This window comes from Narcine bancroftii, chromosome 5 (assembly GCF_036971445.1).
Source record: "Narcine bancroftii isolate sNarBan1 chromosome 5, sNarBan1.hap1, whole genome shotgun sequence".
NCBI lineage: Eukaryota > Metazoa > Chordata > Chondrichthyes > Torpediniformes > Narcinidae > Narcine > Narcine bancroftii.
In genome coordinates, this window is record NC_091473.1 from 61,014,331 (window position 1) to 61,026,575 (window position 12,245).

The 12,245-nt window shown below is 42.3% G+C and overlaps 1 protein-coding gene across 4 annotated transcripts in view; it reads left to right on the plus strand.

Moving 5' to 3' along the window:
• Positions 1–12,245, plus strand: part of LOC138763427 (probable voltage-dependent R-type calcium channel subunit alpha-1E) — a 252,290-nt gene that overhangs the window by 49,062 nt on the left and 190,983 nt on the right. For all 4 annotated transcript variants that reach the window (XM_069937538.1, XM_069937542.1, XM_069937541.1 and 1 more), the window contains exon 4: positions 6,018–6,109. In XM_069937538.1, coding sequence (XP_069793639.1) covers positions 6,018–6,109 — 92 coding nt within the window. The remainder of the gene's footprint in view (positions 1–6,017; positions 6,110–12,245) is intronic.

Consider the following 12,245-nt stretch of genomic DNA (forward strand, 5'->3'; position numbering starts at 1 on the left):
GGGTATGTGTCCAGGAATGTGAAACATTTAATTGTTTGGCTGTAGTCAATCACTAGCCTGGACTTTTCTTCCCCTTTCACGATTACCACTTGGATTCTCCATGGGCTGTTGCTCGGCTCAATTATGTTTTCTTTGAGCAATTGCTGTGTATCAGCTCTAATAAATTCTGAATCCCCAAACTGTATCGCCTGCTCTTTGTGGCTACTGGTTTGCAATCTGGAGTCAGGTTTGAAAACATGGGGGGAAAAATCAATATTTAGGGTGGTGAGACTGCATGTGGTGTCTGGCTTTTGGGACCCTCCATTCCGCACTGTGATTGAAGGAACTTACAAAATTCCACTGCCCCCCCCCCCACACCTTTTACAGTTAGATGTACTATACAATACCCCTGGATTGTTGCAGAGTGCAAGTGCAAAACTAGGTAAATACAATAGTCCATCGGATAAACTTTTAAGTTGTGCCACAGAGCAGTCACAGAGTTAATATAGCTCTCAGTGGAGGCAATGTCTACAAAGTGATCAGTCAAGTGTCCATTGTTGAATTATTCAATTGGTGAGATATTGCCTGATCCAGGATGACTGATGCCAGTGATCTGGAAACCCTGTTGTTCCTGATACCAATGTCAATTCTCTTTTGGCATGCGGGCAGACAAGATGGCGTCAACCTTCAAGCGTAGCTTCCCGCAATGTTTCACTTCCAGTAACAGGTCTCGCCACGAGGCGCAGCAAGATGCTGGTGGTAAGCAGCATGGAGAGGCTGAGGCCGTGACATGGGCATCAGTAGAAGCCGATTCGGGTGTGGCACACACGGTCATCCTCTTTGGGTTCCCTTTAGCCCCACATACGTTCACCCAGTGCCCTCACTTACTGCATCCTGAGCACACGGAGTTCTTCGCAGGGTATCGGCGCGGGGGTGCTGTGCTTGTCCACAGCAGAAGCATCCCTGGTCGCAGCAATCAGCGGTGGTGCTGCAGGGGGTCTCTGGTGCCCCAATGACCTGCTCCTCTGAAAAGGCGCCACTTTCTCTGTAAGGTCATCAGTTCCTCGTTGGGACTGTTTGAGTGCTTTCACCAACTCCAGGGTGCTGGCCAAGTTTTTCTTCCCTGACTTCAGCAGTCGCTGCCTCATGTACCTCGACCTCACACCTGCCACCAGGGAGTCCCATTATTGTTCCTCCTCTCTCACCTGGGCCGTGGCTGCTTGGTAGTAGCATTTTCTAGCCAAGGTCCACAGTTCAAGAACATAGTCATTCAGTGACTCACCCGGACGTTGCTGACATTGAGAGAGTTAGTGCCTCACCAGAACGTCGTTCTGGGGCCTCATGTAATGGGCCTTCAAGCCTTCTATGGCAGTCTCATAAGTTGCACAATCCCTGATAACAGTGTACCCCTTGAGACCGACTCAAGAGAGTAGTGCAGATCTCCAGAGACTATCAGAGTTGAAAGTGTCTTGTGTGGCCGTCAGGTAGGACTGGAGGCACTCCAGCAGTAGTTGAATTCCTCTGGAGCCTCATGGGACAGACGACTGACCTGGAGCATGCCTGGCTTCAACGGGGTTTCTATCTCATTTCAAGGTTAAGTTACACTCAGAATCAAGAGAGGAGTACAACACACTTTTAATAGCTTACAATCACTGGCTGGTAGACACAATAGTCCTCAGGTGAATCTGAGGTTAGGCAGGAAGCACAGGGTTTATATTGGTGTTGGTGAGGGAGAAGTCAGCCATCTGAACAACACACAGACAGTGAATTCCAGTTCACTGCAGTATGACATGTACACAAATGACCTGAACTCGATAGGGACCAATATCCTTGCAATCAGGTTTGCTAGAACAGTTGGGATGGTTGGGATGGTTTAAATGAGTAAGACAGGAGGTTAGGAACCAGAGTTTAGTTTAGATCAGTGGTTTCAACCTTTTTCTTCCCACCCATATACCACCTTAAGCAATCCCTTTCTAATCACAGAGAACCTATGGCATAGGGATTACTTAAAGTGGTAGTGAACGGAAAGAAAAAGTTTGAAAACCACTGGTTTAGATGAACCTTGGCTGACAAAAGCATAGAATTGGCTGATGCAAGTGCTAAGGTTTAAAATGTTTCAAAAGGGATAGGAAATTGTTAAAAAATGTGGGTGGGGTAGTGACATTGCTGATCAGGAGTTCTGGAGAAATTGTCTTCTGAGTCAGTGTGGGAATGTCAGAATAAGGAAGGGAAGCGATCACATTTTGGAGGGATTCTATAGGCCCTCAAATAGCCACTGCGTCACTAAGGAGCAGATCAGTTAGCAGATTTTGGAAAGTTGCACAAATAACAGGGTTGTTGTCATGGGTGACTTCAGTGTCCTGACTATTGTGCAAAAGGTTCAGATGGGACAGGATTTGTCAGCTGTGTCCAAGAAGGATTCCTGACACTGTATGTGAACAAGCCAACATGAGAGGCCATACTGGATCTTGCACTTAGTAATGAAACTGGTCACATGACAGACCTCTCAGTGGAGGAGCATTTTGGAGATAATGACAACAACTCTCTTACATTTAGCATTGCTATGGACAATGATAGGAACAGAAGTGTTTCTCTGGGATATGGCTAATTATGATGGGATTAGGCATGGGGAGACTAAATTGGGAACAAATGTTTTCAGGTAAGAACACAGCAGAAATGTGGAGGATGTTTTGGGAACCCTTGCATGGGTTTGTCCTACTGAGACGAAGGAACCATGGTTGACAAGAGATGAGGAACATTTTGTCAAGAGAAAGAATACATCAGCCCATAACCCTCCATTTTTTTCTAGCCATGTGCCTAAGAGTATTTTGCATATCCCTGTTGTACCAGCCTCCACCTTAAAGCTGGCAATGCAGGCACCCACCAATCTGTTTTTAAAAAATTTAACTCTGATATCTCCCTTAAACTTTCCTCTCCTCACCTTAAACTAATGTCCTCTGTTATTGGCCATTACCACCCTAGAAAAGGGTGTTGATTGGTCCACCCTATCTATCCATGCCCCTTATCATCTTATACTCCTTTGTTAAGTCATCTTTTATCCTTCGTCACTTCAAAGAGAAAAGTCCTAGCTTGCTCAGCCTTGCTTCACAAGACACATTCTCCAATCCAGGGCACATTCTGGTAAATATCCTCTGCATTCTCTCCAGTGGATCATCTACTTTCCATAATGAGGCAACCAGATCGGAGCACAATATTCAAAGTCTAACTAGCGTTTTCTCAAGCTGTAACATTACCTCAAAACTCTTGAACATAATCCCCTGACTAATGAAAGCCAGTGCACCATATGCCTTTCTTAATAACCTACTCAACTTAACCTGATGATCTTCAATGATTATACGAATGCCCCCAACTGATTAAAGCAAACATGCAGAACACCTTCCTCATCACCTGATCTTGTGAACAATGAAAGTAGACTGAAGGGGTGCCTGCCAGCATACCAACTGCCCTCAGATGTCCAAGCTGGGGTTAAGGGTGTGGGAGAAGGGGTTTTTTGGCAGCCTAACTTAAATCACAGTGTTCCTAGGCAAATCCTTAACAGAGTCAAGTTGCCACCTGTGTGTGAGAATGAGATCAGTCATCTCAGTATGCAGACTCCTCAATTCATTCCCAGAAGATTCTATTTAATTGAACAGAATTAACCACCTGGGTTATTCTGAGCTTGTTATTTTCCAGCCTGCAACTCACTCCTAGTCCTAGGTATCTACATTCCATGTATAAAGTATAAATGATAAATTTATTTATAACATGGTAGAAGCCAATTCTGGCCATTGGAGCCCATAAATGAGACTGCAAACATCAATCATAGTTGAATTGGTTGCATCCCTCTCTCTCCGTGTTAGAAGGCTATGGAGTCAAGTGTGACTCTGAAGGTCTGAACACATCTATCCAGGCTACCATTCCCGGTGCCAAGGTACAAGATTCTTTGGTGTGATTTTTTGGAGAGGAGCAGTTTCCTATCAATGATAACAGAGATTTCACCTCAGCTTTGCAACCAAAGGCAAAGTAATTATGAGCACAGTAATCCACATTGCAATATCAGCAAATATTTTAGATAACATTGTGACCACAACGCCAGATTTGTGGTTCAACATCTGGTTACTGGGCAATTGCTGTTTGTGGGAATATTGGTGCAGAGAGTGGCTGTTGTATTCTGACTTCACTTTCTAACACATCTTATTTGCTTCAGAAGGCTTTAGAGCACACATGTCAAACTCTGGCCCGCGGGCCAAATTTGGCCCGCGGTATAATTATATTTGGCCCGCAAGATCATTTCAAAAATGTATTAGAGGTGGCCCGCCCTGCAGCGAGAGCCGATGCTGTTTTTTGGTAATGTCACCCCCACCATCCTCCCCCTTCATTGCACATCCTTCCTCATTGTAACACGAGAAATTGTAACACGAGAAGTCTGTCGATGTCATCAGCCGGCAAGCCAGTTGGAAGGCTCCCCGCACAACCAGTCACTTCTCCCACCTGTCGAGCGGTGCGGCGGATGGGTGAGCGCCTGTGATTTCCTGTCGCCGCGACAGGCATGGCAGGCTGCGCACGGCCCCCGGGCAGTGCGAGCCCCGCGCGACTGGCACCGGATGGCCCTTCCACAGCGCGAGCGCACTTCTCCCGGTCGCCACGGCTTTCAGCACTTGCACCCGCGCGGACCCCAGGGATGGCTGGTTCGGCCCTGCACGTGAAGAGAGAGATGGTGGCTGTCCGCAAAGGCTGATCGGGTGGGCTGGGCCTGAGTGGGTGGGTAAGCAGGGGTGGGCAGAGGGTGTAGGTGAGGAGTAATGGGCAGGGGAAGTTATGGTGGTGCGAGGGGCAGTTAGAGGGAGGGATGAGTAGAAGGAGGGGTGGATAGGGAAGAGGTAAAAGGGGAGGGGCAGGGCGAGTAGGGGAGGAGTGATTAGAGGGTGAGAGACGGGTAGAGGGAGGAACAGGTTGAGGGGAGAGGCAGTAGAGGGGCGTGTATAGGATGGGGTGGGTAGAGGCAGAGCGAGTGGAGTGAGGGGTGAGTAGAGGTTGGGTAAAGGACTGGTCAGGTAGAGGGATGGTGGGTCGAGGGTGAATAGAGGCCTAGAGCCTGAGGAGTGAGCAGGAAATGCTGAGTCCTGATGCAGGCCAAAATGGACACAGCCTGTGAATGCTGACTACATCTCCACAGGGACCAAATATGTTTCCCTCAGGTCAAGCAAAGGGTGAACTTGAGCTACCTACTCCTGACCTGTAACATTATCCTCCTAAAGTTATATCCTAAAGTTTAACATTACATATGTTGAAAGAAGAGAAAACATGCAGATGTTGTTGAAAATTTTCAATAAATATTTAGTTCGGCCCTCGACTTAGTCCAAGTTTTTAATTTTGGCCCTCCGTGAATTTGAGTTTGACACCCCTGCTTTAGAGAGTCTCAGCTTCATGGAAATTGCAATGCAAAGGTGATTCATTCCAAATGAAAATTATCGGATCCCCTTGAAATTGGGAAATTTACTCTGAGGTATTTTAAATGGAGGTTTTTAATTCAGACAGACAGCACAGCAACAGGCCCTTCCAGACCACAGCCTGTGCTGCCAAACACACCCATATGACCAATCAACCCACTAACCCCCATCCATCTTTAGAATATGGGAGGAAACCAGAGCACCTGAAGGAAACCCATGCGGTCATGGGGGAGAATGTACAAAGTTTTCACAGACAGTGGTGGGTTAAATCCTGGGATGCTGGCACTGTAATAGCATAGCACTAACTGTGACACTAAATATTTCAATGTTTGAATGATGATTTTAAGGCAGCACAACTCAAGCAGCTGAAAATGCTGTTGCGTGGGAGAAATTTGTTCCGAATGGGTTATATGGCTTCAGAGTGGAATGGGGAAGATAAGGTTCATCATCTGATGGTTGAATCCTTGTACGTCATGATGAAGCCTCGGGTATGTGCAAAAGAAGTCAGGTATGTTGAATTGTGATGAAAGGGCTGTGAACTCTCTTTCTCCTGTAGTCTCCATTCACCTCTTCCCTTTCTCCTTGCAGCCTCCTGGCCACAGCGGCGACACACTTCAACCTTCGCACCCTCAGGGCAGTGCGCGTGCTGCGACCTCTGAAGCTGGTCTCTGGCATTCCCAGTAAGTTTGGTTCTCTCGGAATCATGGTGGTGGACGCCCTTCAGCCCATCATATCTGTGCTGGCTCTTGACTAGAGTGGATCCTCGTTCTGTCCCCTTAACTCTTCCCCCAACAACTTCGCAAATGTTTCGCCATGTGTGTGGATCCAGCCCCTCCACTTTCTCAGCAGTCTGAGGAGATTTGGCATGTCATCAGATACTCTGTCAAACTTGTAAAGGTGCACTGTGGGAAGTATACTGATTGGTTGCATCACAGTCTGGTTTGGAAATTTTACGAACGTAGAAGGTAGCAAACATAGCCAGGTCTATCATAGGCTCTGACTTCCCATCCATTGCAGGCATTTACATGAGGCACTGCCTCATGAAGGCAGCCAAAATCAGAGAGGACCCCCATCACCTCTTCTTACTGCTACTCTTGGGTAGAAGGTACAGAAGCCAGAAATCCAGCACTTCTAGGTTCAAGAACAGTTTCTTTCTAACAGTTATCATGCTCTTTAACCTGCCCTTGTTTCACTGTACAGCGACTGCTCCAACACAACAAAAGGATTCTGCACTATTGCAAATCGCTTATTTTGCCCTGGGATAACTGTGAATATTATTCATCCATCTTACATATTTATTGTCTCTTTTAATTTAGTTTAATTTTATTATCTATTATCATAATTTTTCATTAAAAGTCCTCTTTCTACCCATCTGAGTTACCTTTTAAACGTGCATCACTACTTATTTCACTCACTGGGGATTCACTTGATCTGGTTTGCCTAAATCTGATGTAACCCTCCTCCTATTTCCTGAGCAGAGCCTTGATATCCCTTATCAATCTGGGTTCCCAAAACATTCCAGTCTTGCCCTTCAGCCTGACACAAATGTGCTGCCATCGAACGCTTGGTATCAGTTACACTGTGTAATGAAACATACACCTCAGATTCCCGTTAAAACACCTTTTTATTGGTCAGATGGAGGATTCACTTATTGGTTGGGAAATTCAGAGAAATTATTTATTGAAGAAAATTGATGCGCTGGACAATCAACGTTGAAGGAATAATGTTAAAATTGTTGGTCTCCCAGAAGATTTGAAGGTCCGGATCCGGTTAAATTTTTTCAGAAGTGGATTACTGAAGTTTTCGGGAAACTCGTAAAATATTAGCATGGGAGTTAAAAATGGAACAAGATTCTAGAACAATAAATGCTATTAGATATGAATCAATAATTACATATAAACCTCAGGAAATTAATGATTTGTTTTGAAAATTTTATGAAAAATTGTATACTTCTGAAGTATTGGAGGATGAGACTAAAATTGATAATCTGATTTTTCTGATTTGGATTTACCTTTTTTGAGTGATAAGGATATTATGGATTTGGATGCTTCTTTTGCTACTAAAGAAGTAATAGATGCACTTTGATTTATGCCTAGTGGGAAGTCTCCATGGGGATGATGGTTTTACTTCTGAATTTTATAAAGAATTTCAGGATTTATTAATCTCTTTATTAATGGATGTATTGAAGCAGATGACAGGGGTTCATTCTTTTCCTAAAGCAATTATTACAGTTATTCTTAAAAAGATAGGGATCCATTGAAAGCAGGGTCTTATAGACCTATTTCTTTATTAAATGTTGATTACAAAATTGTGGTGAAAGTTCTGGCTAATAGGTTAGTTAAATATTTACCAGATTTAATTCATTTGGATCAGGTGGGTTTTATTAAAAATTGTCATTCAGCAAATAGTATTATGAAGTTGATTTTTTTAATTAATGTTTTCTTGGGAGGATTCTAACCTACCAATGGTTATTTCGTTGGATGCAGAAAAGGCTTTTGATAGAGTAGAGTGGAATTTTTTTTATTTATATTTTTGGAAAAATGTAAATTTGGCCCCTTTTTTATTGGTTGGATTAAGGCTTAATATTGAAGTCCTACTGCTAGAGTTGTGACAAGTGGACAGTTACCTTCACCTTTTATGTTGACCAGATCGACTAGGCAAGGCTGCCCTTTGACACCAGCTCTATTTGCATTAGTTATTGAACTTTTGGCTCAGGTGATTAGACAAGATAGTAATATTAAAGGTATTAAGGTGAAATTTAATGAATTTAAAATTAACTTGTTTGCAGATGATGTTTTGATATATTTAACAGAACCTCAGAATTCTTTGAAGAGATTGCATGATAGATTGAAACAGTATGGTGAGGTATCAGGTTATAAAATTAATTGGGAAAAGAGTGAGATTATGCCTTTAGCTGAAATGGATTATTCTTTGCGTAGGCATATTGTGAAATTTAAATGGTCAAATCAGATCAAATATTTAGGTGTTAAGGTAGATTGTAATTATAGTAATTTATATGAATTGAATTATTTGCTTTTATTGTCTAAAATTAAATATGATTTGAATCGATGGAAAGATTTACCAATTATATTAATAGGACAAGTTAATTGTATTAAAATGAATATTTTTCCTCGAATTCAATATTTTTTCAGTCTATTCTTTGTAAGCTTCATCAAAATTTTTTAAGGATTTAAATGCTTTGGTGAGGGAATTTCTTTGGAAAGATAAAATGGTAATTCTATCATTACAGAAATTTACTTGGAAATATGAATTAGGAGGCTTGCAACTTTCTAATTTTCAAAATTATTATGAATTTAACACAATTGAAATCTATTAATAGGATGCTTGAAGTGGATAAACCTTTGATATGGGCTAATATTGAATTATCTCAGATTGGCAAGTAGAAGATGGATCAGTTTATTTATAGATAAATTATAATTACTCAATAATTTAGGATTCTATCTGTTTTGAAACACTTAATGGATTTATCGTTCAAAAATAAATGAAGCCATAGGTACTCAAGGTAAATTTTCAGTTAAAACTCCATTGTATCAAAATAAGCTTTTCCCCTTTACACTTAATAATCAACTTTTGATCAAAAGGGTATTAAATTGGTGCAAGATTGTTATGAAGTAAGATATCTTATTTCTTTTCAAAGAATGAAAGATAAATATATATCTTCCAATACTCCTTTCCCTTATTATCAAATTAAAGCTTTACTGTGGATGATTTTGGACATACTCTTGGGCTACCTAGAAAATCCAAATTTGAACTTTTACTAACTGAGGGTGGTAAGAGTTTTATATCTGAGATGTATGCTTTATTACAGAATAAAATATTTTAGCCGGATATTCGGGGAGAAAGATTTAGGTATATGTATTTATCAGGATGATTGATGAATTTATCTAAGGATATTATGACTAAAATTGTATTGATTTTGATTCATTATAATTTTATTCATCAATTATATTTAATTCCAGAAAAATTTAGGAAATATAACTTTATTTCTTCGGATTTATGTTTCCCGCATGTTAGTGGTGCTGCTCCAAACCATGGTAATTAACTGATTAATTTTGATGTTATATGATTTCTTTCTTTTTTTTCTTTTTTGGGGGTAGATTAGAGGGGGTGGGTTGGGGTGGGTGGGTGAGGGAAGGGGGTATGGTGTTGTAGGGGATTAATATTTTCTGCCTTTAAGTTTTATTCATTAATTGTATGTTTAACATATGCATTATGATTTAATGAATAAAATTTAAAGAAAACACTGTATATATTTGAAAAGAAAAATGTATGTATCTTGATCAATATGGTTTATAGTGTGAAAAATAAAAAAAAATTTTAAAAAAAGGAAAGGAGCAGTGGAGATGCTTTCGGAGAAGTAACTGCCGTGCACCGTAGACTCCTTGTTACCACCATTCAACTGCTCACTGCAAAGTCTCCTCGAGGGATGCCTGCCCTGAAAAAGTTATCTTCCTTTCTTCAAAGGAAGTTCTGTGAGAGTCTCTCTCACTGCTCCCCATCTTATTCCCAGAAGAAGTCTCTTCAAGGGATTCCTACTTTGAAGAGGTTTTCCTTCTCTGTTCAACTGGAATTTGTGAGAGCCTCTCTGCTCCCTCTACTGTTATCCCCACTGCTCTTAAGCTTGATGCAGCAGTGTGCCTCCTCCTCTTAACACCTCTCAGCTCCTTTTTCCTCTTCCTCCTCCCACCTGTCACCTGCTGGCCTGTGCTCCTCCCCTTCAAGTTCAAGTTTATTGTCATGTGATTGTACATTCTGTAGACATACACAACCTGACAAAACAGCTTATCTTCAGACCATAGTACACACACCTAGACACACAGTACACTTTACACACAAATGACATATAAACATTGCGATCCAAAGTAAATATATGTAAAAATACTTTACAAATTTCCAGGATTGTACAACAGTCTAACCAACTGCTGGAAATAGCTATTTCCCTGCCTGGCAGTCCTGGTTTTTATCCTCCTGTACCTCTTCCATGAAGATACTGCAGGCTGGATTTTAAGGATCCGCAATGATTCTCTGAATCCTCTTTAAGCACTGCTCCCTGTAGACATCATCAATAGAGGGAAAGAAAACCCCCATGATCTTCTCAGCAATTTAATCACCCTCTGTACTGGCCTCCAATTTGATGCTTTGCAGCTATGGTACCATACTATGGTGCAGCCAGTCAGGACCCTCTCTATTATGCTCCCACAAAACATTGTAAGGATGATGGCCAGTAGCCCTGCCCTCTTCAACCTCCTGAGGAAGTGTAGGAACTGCTACAGAGGTACTGAAGGTTCTGGATAGGTTGTCCTTTAAATGGCCACTCCCTCTACGAATGTAGATATGTAGTGGGGAGTGGTACTTTGTCCTACTGAAGTACACAATTATCTCCTTTGTTTTCTCCACGTTGAGAATCAGGTTGTTGCTCTTGCCCCATTGCGCAAACCTATCGATCTGTCTGTAGCCGAAGCATCATTGTTGCTGGAGAGGTCTACTACCGCTGTATCATCTGCAAACTTGATCATTCTTTTGGAGCTGAACCTGGCAGTACAGTCATGGATTATCGCCATGAAAAATAGCTGGCTGGGCATGCAGCCCTGAGGTGCGCCAATGCTCAGCGTGATGAGGCTTGAGGTTTTGCTACCATACTAGACAGACTGTGGTCTTATAATCAAAAAGTCCAGGATCTAGTCGCAGAGAGTGGTACTGAGTCCTAGCGAGGACAGTTTATCCACCAACCTCTGAGGTATGATTATGTTGAATGCCAAGCTGAAGTCAATGAATAACATCCTTGCATATGATGCACGTTAGGTAGGAGTGGAAGGTTAGGGTTATTCCATTCTCGGTGGATCAGTTTGGCTGATTGACAAACTGGAATGAGTCCATTGTCTCTGGTAGGAGCACTTCGATGTGCTCCATTACCAGTCGCTCAAAGCACTTCATGGTCATCAGGTCACTACCACTGGATGGTAGTCATTTAATGCTGCTACCATTGCTCTCTTGGGCACCAGAATTATGGTGGTTGCCTTGAACCCTGAGGGCACAATGGATTCTGGAGTGAGATAGTGAAGATGTCCGTTAGGGCTTCATTCATTTGATCCATACAGTCCCTCAGCAGCTGACTAGGTATATTATGGGTTCACCCAGGATAGGATCCTCCTCACCTCAGCTGAGGCTATGCAGGGTGGCCTCTTCCTCAGGGGGGAATGGGGCTTTCTTTGGCGTCATGTTGTTTTCCCACATCAAATTGTGCATAGAAGGTGTTTAGCTAGTCAGGAAAGAAGGTGTCATTATCACTGACCTGCAAGGTTGACTTCAAGGATGTAGTTTCAAGGTTCCAAGGTTTACGGTTCCTTTTATTGTCATGTAATAATACATTAAAAATATAACATACATGATATACTTTAACTTTTGCTGGCCGTAAGGCAAAGAGTCACTATTAGTATTGTCCAGCACCCTTACAGTGCAAGAGAAAGAGAAGAAACGAGAGTCCCTTCAGAGACACTGTGTGAAAAGAGCATGGACTGAGTGATGAGGGTCCTTGATCATAGAAGTTGCTTTCTTGAGGCACTGCCTCTTAAAGATGTCCTTAATGGAGTGAAGACTCATGCCCTGGCCTGTTCTTGTCCTGTGCATTGGCACGTCCATACCAGACAATGATGCAACCATCAGAATGCTCTCCATGGTACACCTGTAGAAATTTGCAAGACTTTGGTGACATACCAAATTTCCTCAAACTCCTAATGAAGTGTAATCATTGGCGTGCCTCCTTCATGATGGCAAAGGGAAGTACAGAGGCTTGCT